Consider the following 25,775-nt stretch of genomic DNA (forward strand, 5'->3'; position numbering starts at 1 on the left):
CAGTTGCTGTTATTTAAAAAATCATTTTCTTTATTAAAACATCTTCATTTCCCAAGGCACTTCAGGAGCTTTCACAAAAATACGGTTTTTATCCAGGTGAGGCTTATGCTTTAGGAGTACCATGGTAACATAATCATAGAAGACAGTTACACCAAACACAAAATATCTCTCAAGTGAGCAATGCTGAAAGACTGTGAACACAATTTGATTTTCTTCTTTATAATTTTTCCCCATGATTAGGTATCACAAAAGGAAACAGACAATGACGGCATTGTTGGCACACAGAGAAGGTGCTAGTGGCGAAGGCTGATAAGGCCTTGCACAAACGGCAACTGCACACCTTCGCCAGAGGGGTTCTGGGTTGAAAAACACAAAAACACAAACAAAGACACCGATCAGGAGGCTGGGAACCAGCCCTTCCTAAGTCTATTCTGAAGGGCAAATAACTTAAGCAGAAAAAGACATAACATCAAACAACAAACAAACAAAACACAAATAAATTCTACCTTATAGTTTTGAGAGAAGAGATGAGTTTGCTTGTCTCTCTTTCTCACTGATGGACTTCCTTCAAACCACACATCAGAAACCACAGTAGCTAGGAGATGTGATTTACACCGCAGTGGAAAACGAGAAGAGGAGATTTGGTGATGCACCTCGTATGGGCCTGGACAAGCCCAGTGCTTGGATCAGATGTAAACAAGTCTACCCAGGAGTCACACTGAGGGGTACAAGAGCTCACAAATCAATGCACTTGCCCTTGTTCTAAACCTGCTCAGTTCCCTCCAAAGTAATTACTTTTAGACTTCCCCAGATCTGTGCTCTCGTGCCTGGGGAAGCCAACAATCCCAGTTAATGTGGCCAGTGACTAAGAAAGTGTGAGAAATCAAACTCCCTGTGCGATTCTTTCTTTTCCTTTAAAGTGCACCATGAGAGGGAAACGGGGATAAGGTTAGGTGGGGAGATGGGACCTCCAGTCTTTCCAAGAGGTCTGAAATTAATATGTAAATTTAGCAGGTGCCTCTCCTATTTTTCTAGGTCCCATAGGTCCTGGTGAATAGTTAACTTCTTAGGAAGCACCCATCCATCATCCGGCAAGTCTGCACATTCGGAGGTATCTCAAGCTGGTCTGTAGGGAAGGTGGTGTGCCTAGACCACAGGCAGCCTGAGTCCAGCTATCCAGCCAGGAGCAAGTCAGACCCACGGGTAAGCGGGTGAACAGCAAAGACCTCCCCTGCTGAAGGACTTCGTGTCTACACAAGCTGCTTCTGACAAGACACAGTCTTCCCTCCTCACCTCATGTATTGGAGATTGTGTTATAAGGCTGTGCTTTTAAGGACTGTGGAGCTTTCTTCACCATCTTTTAACATCCTTGTGTGGCCTGGAGTTTGCCTGTATTTTATTCTATAAAAACAAGTAAAACCAATGTTAGTAACAAATCTTTAAAAAGATGTCCACCAGTCTCAGGTCACCTGGGTGGCTCAGTCGTTAAGCATCTGCCTTTGGCTCCGGTCATGATCCCAGGGTCCTGGGATCAGGCCCGCATCGGGCTCCCTGCACAGCAGGAAGCCTGCTTCTCCTTCTCCCGCTCCCCCTGCTTGTGTTCCCTCTTTCACTGTCTCTCTCTTTCTGTGCCAAATAAATAAATAAAATCTTAAAAAAAAAAAAAAAAAGACGTCTACCAGTCTCTAAACAGACAAACAAAACCCAGACCTGAGGTTATCTCACTAAGGGGGAAAAAAGTCTTAGAGCAGATTCTGAAAGGCTTCTCCTAGTCTCTGCTGTCCCAGAGTTGCTATGGTAGTCAAGAGGTACATGGTGACACGGTGGTCTGGGTCAGACCAGACAGGCCAGTCTGTAAGCACCTTGTCATTTCTGCCCCTCTGATGGCTAAACTAGTCCATGGTGTGTATGAGAGTCTGTGCGGGAATTCTCAGCCAGGCCCCGACCCAGGGCATCAACACTACAACCCAGAGCAATCTTACCCTTTGACCCTTAGCATCTGGTCAATGGTGTCCGGGAGGGGAGTGCCAAAGCTCTCTGGGAGGAACAAGGTGAGAATGGCTGTCAGGATGGTCAGACTCCCCATGAGAATGTAGGGCAGGAAGCGGTCGTAGGCACCTACAGCAGAGTAGACAGAACCCCACGCCAGGGATGTGGTCAGACTTGGTCTCCCTCCCTCCCTCCTTCTGTGCTCCCAGGACTCCATCGGGGACCATATGACTCCTAGGCTTCTGCATCTCTCACAGTCCAAGCTGCCAGACTGGCATCTGGCACCGGAACAGTTCTCAGAACTGAGCCGGCACAGAGGCGCCCAGATGTCCCGCAGTGCCCCACGGTGCAGGGAAAGGGAGCAGACCGGGAGGAGGGGAACTGAACTGTGATTACTATTCCTATTTCTCAATGCTGGGTTTCCACAGAACTCCACGTTCTCATCCAGGGACAGAAATAACTCCTCCACCTCTCCAGATGGGTCACAACTTGCTCGATTTGCCTTGAGGCCCGATAAGGTGTTTCTGCTTGTCAGATCCATGTAATATGTTCACAACACATTCTGGGTACTCTCAAGGTGCCAACTCACCCCAAAGATGTGCTGGCGAGGGCTGTGCCAGGGAACAGCAGCTGCCATGAGGGAACAATTTCAAGGAAGAATAAATCGGTTCCCTGTTACACAGAAATGGCACAAGCAAGGGGCGCCTGGGTGGCTTAGTCAGATAAGCAACTGCCTTCAGCTCAGATCATGATCTCGGGGTCCTGGGATCAAGCTCCATGTTGTGCTCCCTACTCAACTGGGAGTCTGCTTCTCCCTCTGCCTCTGTCTGCCACTCCCCCTGCTCTGCACTCTTGCTCTCTCTCAAATAAACAAATAAATAAATAAAATCTTTTTAAAAAAATGGTATAAGGCAGATCTATACACAGTATAAAACCGCTCCCCCTGCTTTGCACTCTCACTCTCTCAAATAAATAAATAAATAAAATCTTTAAAAAAAATGGTACAAGGCAGATCTATACACAGTATAAAACCAAACTGCTCCAAATGACAATAATTCTCAGCACATCAGACCTCTTAAATGGCCATCTTTCCCTCTGTGCTCCTTTTATACTTTGATTCCAAGAAGAAATTTCTTCTGTTAAGTACATGGGTTCCTCATACCACCATGCAGTTTCTTAGGATAAAGAAACCGTATCCTCTGATGAAAGGCCTAGGAGGGCTAAAACAGAAAAACTCTGCTTGCTCATCTCACTGATTTCCAGCTAGTCTTTAAGTTGTTTTCCATGTATCAGTGAATGTGTCCTCCCCAGTGTGCCTGGACACATGTCTTCTGCAGGCACAGTTGCCATCCTGGATGGACCCCGCTTGCTGTGGGTGCTGGCTTTGCCGTTAATGACCCCCAATGGCTCACATCAAGGGCCTTCAGTGCTTCCAACCCGCCTCCTACATGCCCTCAGCCCATGGCACTCACCGAGGTAAACGAAGTAGGGAGACAGGATACTGCCCAGGCGAGACGCTGTGGAGCTGACCCCCACGCCCATGTTTCTGACCACGGTGGGGTACAGCTCAGCAGTGTACACATACACCATGGAAAAGGCAGCAGTGATTCCAAACTTGCCCACCATCACCAGGATGGTAGCCAAGTAGTACCAACCTGGGGAGGAAAAGGGAAGAGAGTAGAAGGCACCAACTCATGCTATGCTGCTACAGGGCATGCCCGAAGCAAACATACTTTCTGCTTTTTGGGATATGGGGGACAGTTTCTTTGATGTCCTACCGTGGGATAAGTGAATGTAGCCAAGCTGTCCCTCCCAGTTGATTACTGAGAGGAGGCCGGGACCTGCCACTGTGTGAGGACACACTCTTCTCAGCCTACAGACCACCGAGATGAGCCCCTCAACAGCCCAAGTAAAGTTGCTCCAGGCCACAGTCATTAAAGATGTGCCAGTCAAGGGGTCAGGTGGTACCCCGAAGGGCACTCTGCATGCACTGGAGTTACTGAAGGACTTGTGGATGATGGGAGTTTCCCTCTACTCAGACCTCAACAATTCAGAGGGCAGCAGACCCCCAAGAATGATCCTCCGAACCACCTGTGCCGATCGTGAGACTCTGGCCTGTGGGTTGCCCTGGGCTCTGGGGTGAACCCCTCTGTGTATACCCTGATGGACTCCCCTGCCAGGCTTCAGGGGACACTGTTCCTGTGCAGAGTGCTGTGGGGCTCAGGGGCCCGCACATAGAGATCACCAGAGACCCCCAAATCCATACGTACACTGACAACTCTGGGCACCACGATGGAAGACGAGGGTCCACAAAGTGTTCTATAAACTGCAGAAAAGAGCTACCTCCCACCCATCTGTGGGATACAAGATGGTTTGGAAAAGAAAATCCAGCTAATGGCCTGTGAGAACCGTGCTGTTCCCGGCCCCTCCCTTCACCTCTTCCAGCTCAGCTCCCTCTTCCTCCTCAGGCTCTCTCCTTCTCACTTCATCTATGTTTCTGCTCCACTGCCCCCTCTTCAGGGATTCTGTCCGTGTTCACTCTATATAAACTAGCTCTCCGTTTCCTTTCTTGTTATGATAAAAGGTAACCCGGTCTGTACCATATTAAGCATATTATTTACTTGTCTCTTGTCTTCTCAACTAGAGTGTGAGCTCCAGACCTGGTGTTCTGCCCGACCTGTTTGCTTCTGCATCATTACTTCATGCCCCAAACACAGTGCCTAGCCCAGAGAGGCACTCCAGAGCCACTCGCTGAATAAATGACTAAGATAGGCCAGGTTAAAAAGCCATGGGTTTGGCTCCCTTTCCTGCCCCTTACTCTTCAGAGAAAAACACATACGCACTCATTAACTTGGGGCAGAGAGTACCATTAACCACCAGCCCATATGGCTGCTCTCACCACTCCCCAAAAGCCCCGGCCATGGCCGGTGTCTGGTCCCAGGAGACACTTCCTCTTGATTGTTTGGTGAAGGCTGCAGATATGCAAGTGAGCTACCACATCATGAATTTATTTTCTTTATGAATTGGGGAAGACAGCCTGGTAGAGGTGAGTGACTCAGCGAAAACCCCAGACTGCAGATGCACAGGGTCCCTACCTGGCGGCACCAGCTGCACGAAGAGGAGAACGCTGCCGCCCAGGAAGAGGGCTGTGGCCATGGAATAGCGTCGGGGCACGTGCTGCAGCAGCAGCCAGGCCAGCACATACGCGGGGACTTCAACCACTGCCGAAAGGAAGCAGTTCACATAGATGTCTCCATGCAAGTTCGGAGTGTCAAGGGAGAGCCCGAAATAGCCCACTGATATGGTCATCCTGAAACAGAGCGCAGGGAGAAGCTGGAGAAGCAGCAGCCACGTGCCTCCCAACCGGAACAACTTTTAAAATACAATTATCGCAGGAAATTCAAAACTATCCTTACCAGGAGGAGAGCAGACTTAACCCCAAGTCTTCTTAGAACGGAAAAGTATATCCTCCCATCCCCATGCTAACTCTGAGCCAGAGCAGTATTAGGACATTTCAAACAGAAAGTGTCCCAGCAGAAAGGCATATAGAGTTCAGACAGATTTACTTTCTTAAAACAAACAAACAAACAAACCAAAAACACCAAAAACCCAGTAACACCCTCCAACCTGCCTTTTGGCTTTAAAAACCCTAAGCTGAAGTACCTACAAAAGCTACTTTCCTACCCTCTAACCCTCCCCAAATCTAGCAACTGCAGAAGGAGGGAGGGAGTGAGCATAGAGGCCAGTATGGAGTGGGGTGTGACAGGACTGGAGGGATCAGATAAAAGGAAGAACAATCATTAGGTCAAACACTGGGAGAAAGACCCCCCAGCAGACCTTCTTTTTGTGGCAACCAGCCAGGAGGAGGTTGGATAGAGGCAGCAGACCCCAACCCCACTGTACTCGTGGAGAAGGGGAGGGGCCCCCAGTGGCCGGGCCACATCATCTCTCATCCGCATGCTTCCTGGCATCCCAGACCCAGACTCCATCTCTAGCAGGCACTCTCTCTGCTGATGATAAGCACTCTTTGGCAAACCAGACCTTTAAGGATTAGAGGTTTTTAACTCATCTGCACGTAGAAACCACAGTTGGTGCCATCTGGGGAAAGTGAATGTCCAGGAGTCCCTGGGGAATCCAGGGCTGGAGGAGCACCTGGGTGAACCACAGAACAGATGACTCATCGCAGGCTTGCCGGTCTGCTGGGCAGGCTGAATGCTGGTCCCCTCTGAGGCCAACGCAAGGGTGGTGCACTACCCTGAGGGATCCTGGGCCATTCCTTAGAAATGGGTGACTCACAGTAACCCCCTCAGTGAGCCAAAGAGCTGGCAGCCGCAAAGGTAGATGACTCTAGTAATAAGGACTCGGAGATAAAGTCTGCCTTTGTCACCCAGCAGGCTCAGGTATTCTCCTAGAATCCCAAGGATTCTAGCAAGTGCTAGAATCCTTGAGCAAATGCTACTGAGGCACTAGGCTGTGTCCCCTCTCTCTGGTAACTCACAAACGCCCTCCTGACACACTTGGCGAAATGCCTCCTTAGAAGGAGCCACGGCCCTGCCTCCAGGACAGTCTCTGAACATCCCAGAGGGAGGATGTCCTGCTTCCACATTTCCAGACAGTACTCAGCAGTCTCTGTAATGGAAAGGACATAATGGTTTCACTTAGATCCTTCTTAAAGGATCTTCAGTCACTGTCTAAAGCACAAGGGACAGAAACAAACTAGGGCCCACAGTGACCAAGATCTGTCTCATGACCTGGAAGGATTCCCTGAAGACTCCACAGCTTCCCAAAAATCCAACAGATGTCATACTCCTTTTCTGAGATTCCATCAAGCTCAGAATTTTGATATGCCCACTTCTCTCATTGCATGGCAGCTCCTTTCCACTTTTGATGACACAGATCTTCAGTTTTGGTCTGAGACACATTTGCCAATGAGAGGCCTGGCAGCTGCTGCCAGACGCTTTGTCTGGAAGCTTCAGGTAGGTCTCACTTACGCACCACAGGATTATGGACATCACAGTGACCATTCGGATATTCCGGGTTTGAAGCAGATCCAGGATGCTGTGGGACTGCTGCTTCTCAGAACTCAGGTCTTGCAGCTGCACGAACGATATGACAAGGGCATGGGAGGGAGAGGCTGGAGACTCAGGGATCCAATAATAAACCCAAAACCCTAGGACCTTAGCTTTCTGCATCTCTGAGTTGGCCAGGGTTTTATGTTTCTTTGAAAGAAGAGTAAGTTCAGTGAGTGCACCTTGAGCTGCAGAAGGCTTCCCCAGGCCTTGTCAATGACCCATTAGTGAACGAGAATAAGGAGAAAAAGTGGTGACCAGCCCCTCAGCAGAGGCAGCCAAGGCACAGGCCCAAGCCTCTTGGCCCTACCTCCGGCCTCCATCAGTGACCACATTCCAGGGAGGCCTCTGAGCATTCCTTCCCAAGGCTGGCTCCCTGCCCTCTGGGTCAGAGAGAGAAACTGGCTATGTAGTTTATTGATCTGATATTTTAAAAGAATTAATGTTTTGAGTCCTCATACCATGTAGTTACTGGTCTATTTCCAAGGAAAAAAATTTCAGATAGAAAAACAGGAAAATTGACCTCAGCTTCACCCAGAGTTACTTCCTATGAAATTTGGCACAGCCACAAACATTAATAAACCACATGTCTAAACACACTGATGTTGCTTTCTTAAGCAAACCCAGCTTTGGAGTTTGTTTTTCTCGAGTTAGCAGTTCAACAAAAGGTCAACTTCTGACTTAATGGATCCCCTGAAATAGCCTCATTTCCTCAACAAAGCCAGTGGGGTTCTGGGTTCCCCCAGACAGACCCCCCCCAATGAAAAGCCACCAAGGCTCCCACACTTAAAAGCCCTCCCTGCCACCTCCTCCGACCCTGACATCAGAGCTTTGAGCCCCTTCTAGAACATGCTGAGTGGGAGCTGGTGTTGGGCCAGCACTTAACTGTGAGGTCCAAGCCAGCAGCTTCTCTGATGCCCATGGTAGCTGGTCTCCCTCTCCTAAGCCCTGGGTCTGCATCCCGAATCCCAAGCGTCTCTCACGTTCCTTCTGAACACACTTGAGTACGACTGTTCTCACAGCAGGTCCCTTATCTTCCCATCAGATCAGAGACACATTCCAGAAGCCCATCAGCCAGCAATTACAACTTCTAACCTCTTGTGGTAGTCATGAGACTAAGAAAAACTGCCTGCTACAGAGGGTGGAGAGAGAGGGAACAGGAAGGAGAAGCAGAAGCAAGACCCAGGAATCAGGCAGAGCCAGGAAATTACTCATGGTGTATGAGAACAGGGTTTGCAAGAGAGGTGGGGTAGGGGGAAGGGGCCGATATCAAGGACCTGGCTCCAAGAGGATATGCAGCAACTAGCGACTGGTGAGTGGAGGGAGACCAAACATTTCTAACTCCAAACCTACTTCTGCTTCATATTTTATGCACTATATTTCTTTTAAAATGAGAAAGTGTAAGGCATAAGAAGCAATGATTTCCCACAATGCCAACTTCATGAAAGGCCTATTACTCAAAGTGTTACTTAATGGTTTGACTATATGATTGCCTAGAAAAGAATTACAGAGTATGACAACTTAAAACCCACGGGAAAGGTGAAGAGATTTAGACAGCTGGTGCCTTCTCCCCAACTTGTGAATTTTAACAGGGCCTGCTTGGGGGCCGCTGGGGCTCAGGCAGGGAGAGGGCTGGGCTCCTGCATGGTGTTGCCCTAAAATCATGGTCACTGAGACCCTCTCACCAGCTCCCTTGCAGAGCTTACCTCACTTGACTCGAAGATAGTTGAGGGTGCAACAATCCCGTTCATTTTGGCAGCCTTGCGGATGATCACCTCCGCCTCTTTAAGTCGTCCCTGAGAGATGAGCCATCGGGGGGACTCAGGGATGAACCTAGAAGTACAAGGAGCCATCTCGCTGAGACCATCCTGCCCAACAGACCAGGTGGAACATATGTGGAGGTGGGAAAACGGGCTTTTAGAACCAGACATGCATTTGGGGAATGTCTGGTGTTTCCAGACCAAGCAGAGATGGTTCACACCATACCCACTAATGATCCAAAGTGTGAGCTTCTGAGTATCCTGGAGTGCATAAAATTTAGAGGGGCCTGCTCCTCTTCAGGCTGGCCACCTCCATTTCTGAAGAGCGGTGGTGCCACCTGCTGGACAGTGAGGAGACAGGCACAAGATGGGCTCTGGAAGGCTGGCTTTTGTGGTGGGTGCAGGCTGGCCCAGCCCCTTGCCCCACTGTACTCTCCTGCTTGGCTCCAGCATCCACAGAAACTTCTGCACTGACCTCTTTGCCTATAGTTTTTCCTCACTCCCCATACTGGATCCACCCAAGTGACCTGTCAGACCCCCCTACATAAGTTTATCAAAGAACCTGGGACTTTGAGACTTTGTGGATCTTATTTCCTATGTCATTCGATGGCCTCTGCCCTTTGGTCATGACCAGGACCCATGCTATGCTCTATGTTCTCTTCCATTATGCTTTGAAATGCTCTCAGCTCTGAGGGGAGCCGTGATCTCAACAATCCCACCTATAAGGTGTGATTCCCACCTCAGCCTCTCTGCTGTGTTCCCTCTCTGGGTAAGGAGGGCCTCTTCTCTGCTGGCCTAACTCCTCTATCTTGGAGGCCCATATGGAGTCTGGCTTCCTCTGTGTGGCCACCCTGAGGACTCTCACTTCCAGTGCTCTCCCTCTTCTTCCAGCTACTGCACTGTGAGGCCTCAGGAACACAAGCCAGAACTCGGGCCTAGGCTTCCTGAAGGTCATGCTAGACCCCATCATCTCTCAGCTACTACTTCTTCCTCTCCCCGCACTTTGATCAGCGCAGCACAGGACTGAGAACAAGTCTGTTGATGTCTGGGGATTTCGTCCTGTTTTCTTTTTGGCTCTTCTGAGTATGGAGAAAGCATTCTGAAATGACTTGCAGAGAATTGCTACTTCCGGTCTCTGGGAGCCTTGATAGGGATTTGTGGCTTGCTGCTGCCCCCTAGTGAATGCTAGACAGAATACAACTGCTGGTGGGCACCACTGGGCACAGGTGACACTCACCACCAGAGAGCTGCACACAGCACTCCAGGCACCGTCAGCGCCAGCAGCAACATCCGCCAGTCTCTGATGAAGTAGGCAAACAGCGGCAGCATCATGTAGCCAAATGCATAAAATATGCACACTCCTAACGTGGAGAAGATAATACGAACCGACTTGCCAAGAATTTCTGTTCCTGTGCGAAACGAGGGAGGAGGCATGTTAGTCCTTTCATTTAGGTCATTTCCTTATTCATCTTCTCTTGTATAATTCTCAACATACAGGAAAGAGAGCAGCCACGCCCTAGGGAGGGATGGGATTCTGAACCAGCTGCAGTTTGACCACTTGCTGGGGTACCCCCATCCCCACTGCCACCGTGACCTCTTAGGCTTCCCAGGAACAGTTCTGCATTGCAAATTTCATCACTTCCCCATGCCATGTGCTAAAGATGCCACATGAGGCCTTAACGTGTAATCCGCACACGAGGAAGAATTTATGAAAGGGGAAGTCATCATGAAGAACACACATGCGGACTCAAGGAAGTATTTTTTTTTTAAAAGCCTATTCTACGGAATGTGAAGAGAAAGAAACAATCCTTTCAACATACAACCCAAGGAATCCAAAGATCAATAAAATTGAGTTAGATTCCTCCAGACAGTGAGACTGGTGACTCTTCAGTGAAAACAAGCCAAAGCTCCACAGTGTGTACTCGGACTTAAAACTCTGAAGGTCTTGAAACTCAAGTGTATTCACATAAATTTGTTCTTGTCAGTCAGTTTCTCTGGACACAATGCTATGCAGAAGAGGCAGCCTTCTTTCTTAGCGGGCCTGCCATTCGTGGCCCTTGCTCCTCATATCATGTCTCTTATCTTTCCTCAGCAACCTCAGATCTGGGAAGGTCCCATTTTTCCACAGATGATCTTGGGTGAATTCTAGTAAAATGGCTATGGAATACTAAGGGGACCAAGGTGCACATCTCCAAGACCAGAAAAGATCTGGAACTCAGCATTCAGGCTGTCGTGCTCCTGAGGACTCAAGGCTGGGCAAACTGAGTTTACCACACAGCGCTGGTTGGTGTTGCTAGAGACCAATTCCCCTTGAGGGGCACCACAGCTGTCTCTAGAGAGTGGGTGGTGGAGTGACAGTGAAACACAGGATCAAGTACTCCACTCCAACTTGATGGTCATACCCAGGACAAATGCTGCCACGTAGTTGGAGATCTGGCCCATGCCCACAAGGACAAACAGCACAGCAAACATCTCAAAGTTCTTTGAGAAGATCTGCAGGAAGCTGAAGCCCGTCTGCATGCCCATGGTCACAAAGAGCACGTTCTTCCGACCAAACCTGGAAAGGAAAAGACAGTAACAGAGATCCAGCTGGGAGAAGGCAGCAGAAGTGGGCCCACCAAAAGGGACTTTCCCCAGAGCCATTCAGGGAGGAGTCATGGATGAGGCTGCCAGGGTACAGGGCACGGACAGTCCCCGTCTCTGGTCCCAGGGCTGTTACTCACCCCTCTCCCCTAGGCACCAGGACTGCCCTCAAGGCAGTGTCAGAATTATGATAATGACTGCAAGAAATCAAAATGCATTCACTATACTTAAATCCATACATTCATATGGCTTTTTTTTTTTTTTAAAGAACTGATTTACTTTGGAGGATGATAGAGAAACAAGTCATTTTAAATGAAGACTGGCAAACAGGGGGAAAGAAACACTTGTCCTGAAATTACCATAAAGTATATGAATAGGAACCAGTAACGGGTAAGAGAAAATATCATTTTATAAAAGTATTCCAACTATTAAATGAAAAAGAAGTGATAAAATTAGAATATCACAATTTTATATTCCTCAACAAATGGGCATTATGATGGGGGCACTGTGTTTCATTAGCAACTAACAGTCTTTTCCTGAGACTTCTGATGAAGTCTCCAGATCCACCACCAATTTGCAGAAAACGCCAAGAAAGGAGGAGTGTGCTGAACTGCACATGAGAATGCAATCAGCGAAATGCAGACTGGAAATTTCTATAGTGGAACAGCCCTGAGTGCAAAAGATAAAACATCTGGCAAAGAAAAGGATGGAGGGAGAATCCCTTAATCAATCCTGCAAAAACTTATCAAAAATTTTTAAGTGGACAAGACTAAACTTGTGTTTAAGGATACACATCTGGCTGATAAAGCTGCAAAAACCCCACAAGGAAGGGATTACTGTAATAGCCATGCTGGTGGTTACTTATTCGGGGGGAGGCTGTGGTTCCTGGGATGGGACATGTGCACAGCGGGTTCTTTGGTGGCCAGCAAGGTCCTATTTCTTGACTTGGTGGTAGTTACAAGGTTATTTACCTGGAATAATTAATCAACCCACACATTTTTTCTGCATGGTTTTCTGTATCTGTGTTCATTAAAAAAAATTTTTTTTAATGTTGGTTTTTTGTGGGCTTGATCTGTTTTAAAGACAGTGTCGTAGTTAGGGAGGAACAAGTCAATGTCCTTCATTCAACCTAGCAGGTTCCACCTGACTCTGGCCAGACACCCATTTTCATTCAAAGAATATATATTTGAACCTCAATTATATACTAGGTGCTAGGGACATAGGTGAATTATAAAACACAGACCAAAACTCTTGTTTCTACCCTCAAGGGGCTTGTGGCCTACAGGTGGTAAGACAGACAGGAATCATAGTCTCATCAAACAACTCATACTATCGAACATGCAATTACACAATGACACAAGTGTGCTGAAGGACCAGCACCCAGGTTCACAAGAGACACAACCAAGGACCCTACCCTGGCCTGGGAGTAGGGGCTGGGGACATGGGGATTCAGGGAAGTTTTCCCTGATGACGGGACACCGAGGTGAGGCCCGAAGAAGAAGTTATTATTGATGAGGGGGAGTAGATGATAGGGACCAAGCTTTTGATGATATTCACTGTATAGTGGAGAGGACCAACATTACATATGATAACACCTCTTATTTACCAATTTCTGACGGGTGCTATGAAGAAAAGGCAGAAGGAAGCAGGATAATATAAACTGGGGACCCTGAGTTAGGTTTGATGGTCAAGGAAGGTCATGGGGGTGAATGGGGAATGTTGAGAAGAGCACACACAGGCGTGGTTGGAGGTGGCACAAAGACATGAGCAGACAGCAGCCGGTGGGCCTGGTGTTAGCTGTTCAACAGAAGACCATGGGGGTTGGCTGGGGATCATGCTGCAAAACCCTTATTGCCACGTTAAAGAGTCTGGCACTTCTCTCCACTGAAACAGGTTTTTTTGGTTGGTTTTTTGTGCTACTGGCATCTAGCAGGTAGAGGCCAGAGATATTCTAAACATCCTAAAATGCCCAGGATAGTGTCCCATCACACAGAATTCTCTGGCTCAAAATGTCAATAGTGCCAAGGTTGAGAAACCCTGCCTAGAAGGAGACTAAGTCCCCCTGCATGATTCTATAACAAGAGCATGAAACATGACAACCAAGGGAAGGTCCCCTCCTACAGGGAGACAGGTGTGACCTCTACCCATGGCTTCCCCTCCCATGGGCTCCCTGGGATGGATAGTAGGGAAGAGAAAGACCCAGCGAATCCTTACATAGCACCAGTCCTCAGCAACCAGTCTGAGGTTGGGCTCAGATTTAAAGTTTGTCAACAAGAGGTCAACCACGAATGTGCTTACAAAAACAGTAAACATTAGTCTACCTCTTCCCAGGGCTGCGCCCCTCTTGTAATTCATGCACACAAAGGTAACTCAAGAAGGTCAGATAAAATGTGGTGACCACCCAGGATTCCTTTCTTTTTTTTTTTTTTTTTAATTTATTTATTTGTTAGAGAGAGAGAGAGAGAGAGAGAGAGCGAGCACAGGCAGACAGAGTGGCAGGCAGAGGCAGAGGGAGAAGCAGGCTCCCTGCCGAGCAAGGAGCCCGATGTGGGACTCGATCCCAGGATGCTGGGATCATGACCTGAGCCGAAGGCAGCCGCCTAACCAACTGAGCCACCCAGGCGTCCCACCAGGATTATTTTCATTGCTCTTGAATTTCAGGCTTACTGATCTTTGCCCTAAAGGAAAAGTGTGTCTATCCCAGACAAGTTGAGGCATGAATCTACTGCTCTGAGGTCATTTGTTTGGCCTAGGTTTTTGAGCCAGCTTACTTAGAAGTAATGAGATCAGAAACTGTCCACCCCACAGAGTCTGGCATCTTCCATGGGGATGTCGCCAAGTTTGTAGGGTGATGCTGGGAGCTGAAGGGAGGGCCCCAGTCAGAACAGCCACACTTTTAGCTACTTCATCTACTCGACTTAGATGCCCTTAAAAGAAGTCTGCTGATGAGATTCTAGAGGGTTTGTAAAACACTGTACTTGCCCTTCAGAGGACTAAGGTGGTCCTCAACATACTCATTAGTTTTGCTTCTACTGTTTCCAATGCTCCTTCCTTTTCTCCACTCCTTTATAGCTGCCTGATTTCTATTCCTCTTTCCACTCCCAGGGCATGCTTCACCTTCTCAGGGCAGCCTCTCCGGGCCTCCTCCATCAGACCCTCTCTTAGCATCCTGTACTTCTCTGTATCATTTACACCATGAAGGACAAGTATACCCCTCAATTAATTGTTTAATACATTCTGCCTTGCTAGAAGGCAAGTTCTAGAAGAGCATGGCCCGAGAACAGGGGGTCAAGACTCTTTGGGCCCAAATCCTAGCTCTGCCACCTGCCGGTTTTGGGACTGTGCAAGTCATTTAACTCCATTGGGTTTCATTTTCCCCACCTGTAAAATGAGAGTAATAATAATTCCTACTTCAAAGGGTTATGTTGGGATTATTTGCTTTTATTTCTTTTAAATTTGCATAGTGCTTCTAAGAGTGGCTGGCAATTAGGTGCTGTGCGTTTGTTAGATAAATACAAATAATCAACTGATACTTGCTGCTAGATTAAGGATCTCAGGAAGCAAAGATCTCTCCCCTGAAAGGGCACATGGCTCAGGCCTGTCTAGAATTGTCAATGAGTGGTCATGGCCTACTTGACTCTTTAATGCTCACTGGAGACTGCAAGAATTTGTCCCTTTTCTAATGGCTAGATGACACTTGGGAAACATAAATCTAGTGAGAAATGCACATATTTCTCATGAGGAATGAATTCTCAGGTAAAGACAATAATCTATAGAGGTAAACACACTGGGACTTCACCTGAGTTTGTGCTCTGGGATAATATAACTTTGCTCTTAAAGTAGGATGACATTCTCATCCTGAACTTCTCTATTAGAACCCAACCAGCTAGGAGGATGCTGGGACTCCACTGGGAGTCCAGGATGGCCAAGGACCTTAGTGAAGGCTACTCTTCTCACCGTGGGCTTCTCCAATAGACCCTGGAGCCCTGGGGTAGAAAGATACCACATAATGGACCCCTCTGAGAACTTCAGGGAAACTGGATCTTTCTCCAGAAAAAAATGTTCATATACAATCTCTAAAATTTTGCACATAATTTCAAGAGTAGATGAACTCCTTAAGCCATAAATGGAATTTGAGGTAAAAGCCTTGGAATTATATAAATAACCTGCTTATGGGTCAAAACAGTACATGTCTTGCTTGCTGTCAACTAGGTGCTAAAAGCTATAAGCTAAGGGGCATCAGCAGTGTGAACACAAGAGTTCTGCCTATTACAGCACTACTGGCCAGTGAGCTCTCCTCTCATCACACAGAGAGAATGACAGTCTGGGGAATACAGAGGTGGCCATTCACGGGACGCCTTAGGATCATCAACAAAGTTCACCTGCATGTGTATGTGGTGTCTACCTCTCCCATGCTCAGAGACATGAAAGAGTCACCTCGGGAAGGCCAGCCAGGCTGGTACAAGCAGTGAATCATGGCTATTTCCTGGTCTACTCATTATGTATACACTTAGCTCAGATTGTTCTGCTCAGGAAGAACGAGGGGGAAGAGGTTGTTGGCTCTCTTTGCTTGGCATGGAGTCTATCCTATAGACAGAGCTTCCTCTCCTTTTATAAAACACAAGGTCCTGGGCTGAGAGAACACCACCATCTGAAGTCAAGGGCCAGGCACATACATGCTCCTCGTCTGGTGCCATGGTCCCTGCAGCTGCAGCAGACAGACACCCACCTTACCTGTCTGAGAGCTGCCCCGAAATGAAGGAGCCCACCAGTACACCCACGAAAAACAAGGAGACTGTGAGCGGGGCCTTCCAGTCGTCCTCACACACCAGGTTCCACTGTAAGAGGAGTAAAGAGATGTATCACTCACTTCTTTTGTTAAATGTTTTACATTTATGGCCCCTTGGAAAATGAAATGAGAATATCCTCTACCCCTACAGGCTCTGTTTGCATTATTGCACCAGTACCTGAGCTCTTGCAGGCAGGCAAAGGCTTCTGTGGGCAGCAAAGCAGAGAAGCTCCTCCCTCACATGGAGAGTGGGCCCCCTCCCACCCTGATTTTCATAGTTTTCAGCTCCATTGTTTTGCTACTAGTAAGAGGAGGGAGGTGAGGGAGGGAGCAAGTACAGTGCTCATCTGTCAATCCAGGAGAAGGTGAGGCCTTTCATGGTTACTTCTGAGAACCGGGAAGGGGGGGCGGGGAGCCCAGGGCTGTGGATGGGGCAGGGTACCCTTTCAGAGGGCTTCAGGTCATGGATGGGAATGGCACAGGAGTGGTTCTACAGCGGGGCTCTGGGGCTATAAGAGTCCAAGCACCCACCAAGGAACTAGGGCCAGAGGGCCTGGGACTCACCACCCGGATCTGTTCTTGCAGTTCTGTTCAGGTGCCACTCTGAGCCAATTAGCCCTGGAACACTCAGGTAACATTTACAGCTGGGATCCCTCATGCTGCGCCCACAACACTAGGCCCAGTTACAGCCAAGAGCTCTGAGCTGGGAGTCAAGAAACTGGGTTTAGCTTCCACTCCCCTGCTTATTGGTTATCGAATGTCAGACAAGATGTTCCCCCCCACCATTTTGCCTTTTTCCCTGAGTATGAAACAGGGATGGGGGCATGAAGAGGCTGCACTGCTCGAGTTTCCCAGCTCGTAATGGGCAGTTCCATCTACAGTTCCCACGAAAAGAGGCCTGCAGGCAGAGGGAAGCAGCTGAACATTCAGACGCTGGGTCGCCCCAGCCTAACAAGGAGCCGAAAAAAGGGAAAAGCCAAAACAAGAACTTTGGTGATTCCCAGAAAAATGTTTCCCAGAACAGAGAGATGGTGCTCAGTAATCACCAAGAACGCTGCCCTCCAGAGAATTCAGACCCTGGCCCACCTGGTGCCAGGCTGCTGGCCTTCACTCAGTGCAGCCCGCTGGCTCCCCAGTCACAGAGGCAAGGGGCATGTACAGCTTCCAAGAGAGCATTTCTTCCAGACCAGCGACAGAGGGAAAAACAAGTCTGCTTTCCTGCTGGCAGTGTGTGCACAAAGCCTCCAGGCACCTCAGAGGGGTAGGAAGCAGTCCCCAGGGTAGACACAAAGAACCCCTGCAGCTAATGGTAAGGATCACTTAGCCACACAGCCGGCTCTTCACTCTGGAATAAACCTTGGGTGGGCTGAGATCTCAAGGAAGAGGCAGAGATCTCAAACTCAAATCTAAAGAAAATTCAGATTAGCAGGAGGCAAAAGTATTGGAGCACCAATACCTGAGTGCTCAGGATATAGCGGCCCTCCCACCCCTGCAGCCTTGGGGGTGCTAACACCCAGACACCAACTGCCTTCTAGAAGGGTGAGTGCTCCTAGGGCAGCCCCCATACAGACATGGCTGCTACAGTCAGGATAGGCTGGGCGCCTGGGTGGCTCAGGCAGTGAAGCGGCTGCCTTGGGATCAGGTCATGATCCCAGGGGCCTGGGATGGAGCCCCGCATCCGGCTCCCTGCTCAGAGGCAGGAAGCCTGCTTCTCCCTCTGCCTGCTGCTCCCCCTGCTTGTGCGTTCTCTCTCTCTGACAAATGAATAAATGAAATCATAAATAAATAAATACAGTCGGGATGGGAGCGGCCAGGGAGTCAGAGCTGGGGGACATGGTGTTGGTGTATTGGCATCCGGGTGTAAGGTAGGGTGTTAGGCAGAGCTCCAGGGGCCAGATTACAGCTACCGCTGCTCCTATGACGGGATCCATTTCCAGCCGGCACACATTAACTTTGGTAGCAACAGAGATGAAAAACTGCAGAAAGGGTCAGGAGCTGCTTCTCATCAGGACTCTCGCAAGGGCTGGAGGCTCTTATAGCTGAGCCAGACTACAAACCCACAGGGTCTTCTACAGCCCCCTCCCCTGACAATGTCAGGTCCCCCAGTACGGGCTGGTAGGAATTCTGGGCTGACAAGGCCAGGTGCTACCCCAAACCAGGTCTGACTATACTCTGCAGCAGACAAGGCATCTTGGGGTAGGTTCCCGAGCATCTCTCCAGGGCCTGTAGCCTCACCCCTGTCACTGGGTCCAGCCTGTTCTTGCTCTGGGCAAACATGTAACCCCCTGGAGTAACTGGGCTCTCCATCCACCGCTGACAATTGTTTGTTTGTTTGTTTGTTTGTTTATTCTGGAGGCAAGGAGGGGCAGAGGGAGAGGGAAAGAGTGAATCTTAAGTGGGCTCCTTGCCAGTGGAGCCCAATGTGGAGCCCAGCGTGGGGCTCAATCTCACGACCCTGAGATAATGACCTGAGCAGAAATCAAGAGTCGGAAGCTTAACCAACCAGTGCCACCCAGGAACCCCCACCACTGATGATTCTTAACAATCCTCGGGACCTGGTTTTGGGCCCTCCAAAAGCCAGGATGGGTTAACACTTCCTGCCCACTGGCCACAGGGAGCCTATGGGTAGGGCCAGGAGAGATAACAGGTCTCAAAATATGAACACAAGGGCACGCACAGACCAGATCCTACCCAGCCAAGCCCATTCACTTACCTGTCAACCACCTAATGAATTGCAGTGGAGCTAGGACTTGGCTTGCACCCTCCTTAGGTGGGTAGGATGAGAAGCCCACGCAGTCCAAGCTCTGCACCCAAGGCTTGTTGCATTTGCAAAGGAATCTAGCATTCCTCTACCGAGGTCCCGTCTCCCCAGTTGGGACTAAAGCAGCTACAGACTAGCTCACTGATGCTTCCACTTGCTGTGTGGGATGGGCTGGACTGGCTGATGATAACAAGTCTCAGAATTAGAACTAAATGTGTGGGTTTAGGATTCAGGTCATGAGTCAAGCACTCGGACCCCTCAGCTGGGTGAGCTATGAGAGTGGGCACAACCTGCAAAAAATCTGGGAGCCACTCTGGCAAGGGGCCTAGACTTGCCATCCTTCCTGGTCAGAAATGTGCCTCTCTAGTGGTGATGATTTCATGGATCTCTCTCTCAAATATTTTCAAATTGTACACTTTACTTATGTGCCACTTATGTCAGTTACACTTCAATAAAGCTGTTAACACAATTTTATGAAGAGAGAGAATTATGTCTCTTGTACACACCATATAATTAGAGCTCCTTCTCAGTTATGAGATATACAGAGATGATGTAGTCCCTGAGAACTAAATGTTCTTTTTTTTTTTTTTTTTTTTTAAAGATTTTATTTATTTATTTGACAGAGAGAGATCACAAGTAGGCAGAGAGGCAGGCAGAGAGAGAGAGAGGGAAGCAGGCTCCCCGCGAGCAGAGAGCCCGATGCGGGACTCGATCCCAGGACCCTGAGATCATGACCTGAGCCGAAGGCAGCGGCTTAACCCACTGAGCCACCCAGGCGCCCCTGAGAACTAAATGTTCTTACTTGTGAATTGGCTGGAAGTGAAATAAGATAGGGTCTGTGCCCAGAGGGCACAAGCTCTTTGCTGAGATGTACCCGGCCTAAGCACATCAATGGTCAAACACCCTGATAAGCACCTGTTACTGAATGCCATGTATTCCTACCCACATTTTGTCCTGCCTCTTGCTGCAGTTAAAGGCAGATCCTTGCCCCAAGGTTGTCAGGGCAAGGAGACAAAGAATTTGCTGCTATATCCTCTATAATGCCTGGCAGTGCCCTGCAGAGGAAAGGCTGTTTGGTATATAGGTGAGTGAGGGAAGGGATGAAAAAAAGGGCTGTTAACTTTCAACACCAAAGGGCTTGGACATTAGGCTTGGCTGCTCAAAACCCAGATGAACCCTGAACTTCAATCTCTAGAATAGATTTTATTTATTTATTTTTTTTTTGCTCCTTCAACCTCTTCTCTGTGTCACCTCTAAGAACTTTGACCCAGGGTGTTGGTTCTCAGCTATCTAGACTGGAGCTACATCTGACCATTCATGGTCAGATATGTCTGCTATGACTCTGTGTGCACAGGGGCCCCAGGGACCCTGCAAGTGACATCTCTGTCTTGCCCTGAGCTCCAAAGGCAAGGCTAAGATCTGTGTTTCCTTTAAATGAGACAGTCAGCAAAGACTTAACAGTGGAGCACACACTCCAGGTATTTCCGCAAGGAGTCAGCCCAGCCCTGCCTCCCAGGCTGATGTGGCTTTTCCTTCAGGATGGCTTGTAATAATAGCTGGGGCTCTCCTATATTCCAAGATTATCTGTACATGAGATAAGACCGACAGAAAAGACAGTCCAGAGAAATACGCTTTTCAGGACAAGGAATAAGAATATTGCTAGGGGCTGGGGGAGGAGGCTTCAGAGAAGTACAGAAAGGAAAGAAGCAAAGGGACACAGAAAACTGCCAGGTCTTAGATGAAGGGACCCCAACTCATGGGTACCAGAAGAACTGTAAGTTTTTAAAAGAATCTTTCTGGCTACAAGTTGGGCTAGGGAGACACCTAAAAGCAGGCAGCCCAGGCAGCTTGAGAAATCACCCAGGTTTCAGAGCAGGGGGCAGTCCTGGGCCAAGAAGCACTCAGGGATTGGAGCAGCCCTGCCAGGTGGAATGGCTGATTCTCCAAGTACTCCATGCATGAATGACGGGCCGGGGAAGGGGCCAGCGTAGAAGCACGACCACCAAACTATTCCCAAAACATTCCCTTTCACCTCACAGGGTCGCCTCTTCTCTACCAATCCCAATAACTTGTGCAGATCCATAGAGGGGCAAGCCACAGTTTGAGGGCTGGGCAATTACATTTTCTTTTAAAATATTTCAGTCAATGCTTCTTGACCAGCCCCAAGCTTCCCTTCCATGAATTAAATTGTCCTTTCCTTCTTTAGCTCTTAAACTGTAGACAATTTTTCTTAGATTTCTCATTAACACATTCAACAAAAATTTCCCTGGATATCCCTGTCTATATCCAGCATGATGTCAGGGAGATGCCAAGATGTAAAACTACCACAGAGTTTAGTACTACACATATATACTTAAACAAATTAAAAAAAAAAAATCAAACAAGAGACCTACAGTTTTCATCTTCTGTTGAAAAACAAAGAAGAATTTAATACCAATGTACTTATAAACACCTCTACTTGTGATCTGGGGCAGAGGGCAGGCTTGAAACATTTAGCACACACAGGACTAGCTGCAGTGATCAGCAAGCCAAGTCCGGGTTGAAAGAAAATCAGAATGTTAATGCAGTAACTTCCGAGGGTGGCGGCTGTTCACCTGGGAGGAACAGGCAGCCTCGGACTTAAGAGTCAGGCATTCCAGCATCCCAAAACAAAAGGCTAAGTAATGTATTAACCTTGCCTCCCTGCAAAGGCTGACAACCTATAAGTAGGTAAAAGGGCACAGAGCTCTTATGAAACTGCTAAGACAGCTAAATAAATAGGCTAAATACAAAAAAGGAAAGACTGACATTAGCAGCAAAGTAGCCGCTGCTCAAGGACCCTTCCGTTAGAGCCGACCTCTGGGAGCTCAGTAGTGCCAACACTAGCCTCAGCCCAAGACAGAATGGGGGCGGTGAAGCAAGAACAAATGAGTAGAGTAAGCTGAGGGAACCTAAAAGTCAGGGTAAAATCCAAAAACATGGCAGGAGCTTCTTCTGACTTCAATGCCTTCCCCTTCCATGGGCAGCCAGAAGCAGAATTTGTAGGGACTCCTGTGTTGCGAAGTATGACTTCTTGGAGGCCTCTTGCCAGCAACCTGAGGGACAGCCTCTGTTTCCACAACCCTCATTGGCTTCCAGGAGTGTGACAAACTTTCTTGTGAGGCATAACAACGCCTCAGGACACTGGAATGATGTCACTAGCTGAGAGATCCCAGTGGGACTCAGATCACACTCCCACAACATATTTGGGGGAGTTAAGGAGGCACAGATGCTGAGGACATGAAACGTCGAAACATACTGACATAGAGAGAGCGAGTGCACATGTGCAAGCATGTATATGCACACATGTGTCTCGGAGCAGTGATTAGGTTCCCCTGAAGGGTGACACCCCCAGAAGAAACATAAGAGGGGGCCTCACAACCCCTGTAAGGCCTGTGAGTCTCCCGGAGAGTTTGAGGCCATACCAGGACCTGTGCACCCTCCTCATTAGCCCTTTCCCTGTGAACCCTGCCCTCCTTCTAGGTTGTTGCCTGCTGTTCCCATCCTGGCATCTGAAGAGCTGAACACCCCAGACTCAGAGAGGCTGCCACCTCCAGGAAGCTCTCCCAGTCTGTGAATCTCTGATCCTGAACTCAGAGAAACTGCTGCCTGTTGAGGACTCTTTACACTGTTCTGCTAGATCACTTCTGCTGAGACTCCACAGAGTCAGAGTTCCAGCATCTGGGTAAGACGCAAAGCACATGCACACCAGCCATACATGTAGCTCTAATGGCTGTAGGGTCACCAGGGGACAGACAAAGCCACCCAAAAAGGAAAATCCAAGGGGTTGGGGAATGAGAATTTCCCACCCCCCACACACAATTCCTACCCAAAAAACTGTATGCTTTAAGTCAATCTAACCAACGACACTACCTTCAAATACTCCAAAACATCCCAGACCAACAAGTCACCCCAAATGGATCTTCAGATGCATAGACCCTAAAATTCTGATAACTAATCCAAAGCACAAGGTAAACAATTCCTGACAGGGTATGACCAGACTGTCATTTTGGGGTGAGGGTGGGTGAGGAAAGTAACTGGAGAAGGGAGGCCGTGACAATTTTATACACATGCTTCCTTTAGCTTTAAAAGTTCTTCAAGAAAGAAAAGGGGTGTTTTTCTCTCTCTGAACGGATGCCAAAAGACCAGAGGAAAAACTGTGACAGCCCAGTGGCCCAAGCTCTGGCTCTGCTCCATTCAACACTCCCACCTTCATCTAGAAAAAGTCTTTGATTATTCAGGGTCTTAGAGTATCTACCAGGGGCTACCATGGCCTTATTGGCTCCCTCTTCGAGGTGGCCATCAAGACTGGTGGCCAGCAGGACACCCGTGCTATGAGGGGCACAGTCTGGTTAGAAGTCACTTCGCTAAGTGGTGCCTGGAGGATGCCCACTTGGAGGTGTGTAATGTGTTGGGGGAGAGAAGGACAGCATCCAGAACGCACCATGTGCGGTGGAGTGCAAAGGTCCTCCCCACGTTCCGGTCCCCGGCCTCGGCGCGGGGACTGATACCCACCTCGGTCACGATGGTGGACAGGTAGATGTCCTGGCTGAACTCCCAGCCATCCACGCAGCTCTCCTGCTCCAGCTGCTCCAGGTCCACATCGCGCCCCGGCTCCAGCCCGAGCGCCGAGAAGTTGGCGATCGCCGCCAGCCGGTAGCGCCGGCAGCTGTGAGGCACCTCGCGGCCGTCCAGCAGCCGCAGCGGGATACTGTGGTTGCGCCACGCGCGGCTCAGGTTCACGGTGTCCGGCACCCGGCAGCGGTGCTCCGGGGCGGCGGCCAGGAACACGACAGACATTCCATTGAAGCCGTTGGGGATGATGCTGGCGCTGAGCAGGAAGAAGATGAGGCGCTGGAAGGGCCCCCACTCGCCCAGGAAGGTGGTCACCTCCTCGTAGTCCCGCATGCCGTCGGCAGCGGCCCCCGGCGCGCGGCCCGGAGTCGAAGGACGCAGCGCCGCGCGGGGGCGGGGACAGAGGCGGGGCGTGTGCGTGCGCGTGCGCGCCGGGTCTTCGGTACGCGACCGAACGCAGGACCCGCCGAAAGGCGGCTCTCCTTTAGCTAAAGCCGGCTGGGAATCTCCCGCGGCCCCAGGGATCCGACTTACATAGAGCTGAAAGCCGGGGCGGGCTCTGGGGCTGGGCTGTGCGGCGCGGACGGGGGGGCGGGGCTGGAGCTGTGCGTGACGGCGGAGGGGCGGGCCCGGGCCGCCGCGCGGACTTCGGTCTCGCGCGGGGCAGTGGCCGCGGAGTGTGGCTGGCTGTGGCCTATCCCCTCCAGCTTGCAGGCCAGTTAACTCTGGCTTGGCAAAGGAAGGCGGTAAGGGTCGAAGCCCTGGCGTCCGAGGCCCAGGTCGCTGGCTCAGCACCGAGCCAGAGGAGGGGATGTGTAGACGAGCAGGGTGAGAGGCTCAAGTATTAAAAATACTGCATCCTCGACCCCCGCCAACTTTTTACTGAGGGACTGTGACTAGCCCAGAGTCTTCACTGCCAGGTAGCTGCCCTTGACACCGCCCATCCGTGTGAGAGTGGCAGGGATTATTTTGAAACCGGAACCCTTAAGTACCCCGATGGGGAGGCTGGGAGCATTGCCTTTTAATTCTAATCCAAATGCCCTTTCTATACTTTGGTCTGCGACATATCCCCTTCGTTGGGCTTTAACTTGTTGAAACAAATGTAAAAATTTAACTTCGAGCATATTGTCGATCCCAGTCTAGGATTAAATGTTCCGATTAGGCATTTCTGCACAGTTAACTCAGTCGGTAGAACAAAAACAAAACAAAAAACTAGATAATTCTAAAGCCTCACTGTCCGATAGAACACATTTGTAATTTAATTTTTCTAGTAGTCATATTAATAAAGTTACAAGATTTAGCAAATAAAAATATAGAAATATAAAAATCCAGTTAAAATGTGAATTTCAGTTAAACAAGGAATAATTTCATAATATTAATATATGAGCAGGGACATAGGAAATTCAGATGTAACTGGGTGTTCTGTATTTTTATCTGGGAACCCTGCATATTAAAAGTAAACAGGAATGGATGAAATTAATGTTAATATACTTAATCCAGTATATCCAACATTACCATTTCATCATGTAATCAGTATAGAAGTTATTGAGATATTTTACAGTCTTACATCCTTTTCATTTCCACTAATCTTAAGAATCCACCTTGTATTTTACAGCACATTTCAGTTTGTATTAACCACATTTTAAGGCTCTGTAGCCACATGTAACTTTAGTGGCAATTTAGTGGCCATTATTGGACAGCACTATTCTAAAGCCTTTAAGAATGAGGGCTGTAAATTTAACATTGCAGCATATTCCTTTTTGTAATAACAGTGGCTTAGTGATGGAGAACTAAATGTACATTTTTAAATGTGATCTATTGGATAAACACTAGTTAATAGTGATTATATTCTAAATTGAAAATAAAAATAAAGAAGAGCAAGCCAGCATGTTTTATGCAGGGAAATATAAAAATTTCCTTAAAGCATAATAGAATTTTTTAAAAATGAAGATTAAAATGTTAAAACAGGTATTAGTCATTTTGTTTATACTTACTGTTCAGTATTCCTGCCCTCAGAAGATGGCTGACTTTGGCTTCAGAAATACACTTAATCCTTTCTAACATCTTATCTCAAGTAACAGTCCTTTTCTGGAACTAACTGAAAAGGAAAACCAAGCGTCTTGAAAATAAACTTGTTTCTTGTATCAATTCTCAAAATTGTTTCAATATTTCAAAATAAACGAAAGCTTCTATGAGAAGAATGCTGACCTGTGTCCAGACCAAACAATGTG

At 48.6% G+C, this 25,775-nt stretch overlaps 1 protein-coding gene and 1 long non-coding RNA gene across 5 annotated transcripts in view; one reads left to right on the forward strand and one right to left on the reverse strand.

Moving 5' to 3' along the window:
* LOC308342796 overlaps positions 1–1,649 on the forward strand; it is an 18,245-nt gene extending 16,596 nt beyond the window's left edge. Inside the window, exon 2 of the long non-coding RNA XR_013966811.1 lies at positions 1,036–1,649. This is a non-coding gene — a long non-coding RNA (uncharacterized lncRNA). The remainder of the gene's footprint in view (positions 1–1,035) is intronic.
* Positions 6–23,925, reverse strand: LOC308342791 (organic cation/carnitine transporter 2). 4 transcript variants are annotated; one of them, XM_080803385.1, is made up of 11 exons: positions 23,485–23,904; positions 16,136–16,239; positions 11,221–11,375; positions 10,056–10,227; positions 8,765–8,891; positions 6,985–7,085; positions 5,085–5,299; positions 3,462–3,644; positions 1,983–2,118; positions 1,294–1,401; positions 582–718 (listed from the first exon to the last, which is right to left on the reverse strand). In XM_080803385.1, exons 1-10 carry the CDS (start codon positions 23,875–23,877, stop codon positions 1,314–1,316), a joined length of 1,674 nt encoding a protein of 557 aa, XP_080659511.1. In that variant the 5' UTR covers positions 23,878–23,904; the 3' UTR covers positions 582–718; positions 1,294–1,313. The 4 variants fall into 4 exon arrangements, with proteins under 4 accessions (XP_080659512.1, XP_080659510.1, XP_080659513.1 ...); XM_080803386.1 differs by having other exon boundaries at positions 6–1,401; positions 1,983–2,037; XM_080803384.1 differs by having other exon boundaries at positions 16–1,401; positions 23,485–23,925.
* Between the last annotated feature and the right edge of the window lie 1,850 nt (positions 23,926–25,775).

This window comes from Martes martes (assembly GCF_963455335.1).
Source record: "Martes martes genome assembly, chromosome: 5".
Lineage (NCBI taxonomy): Eukaryota > Metazoa > Chordata > Mammalia > Carnivora > Mustelidae > Martes > Martes martes.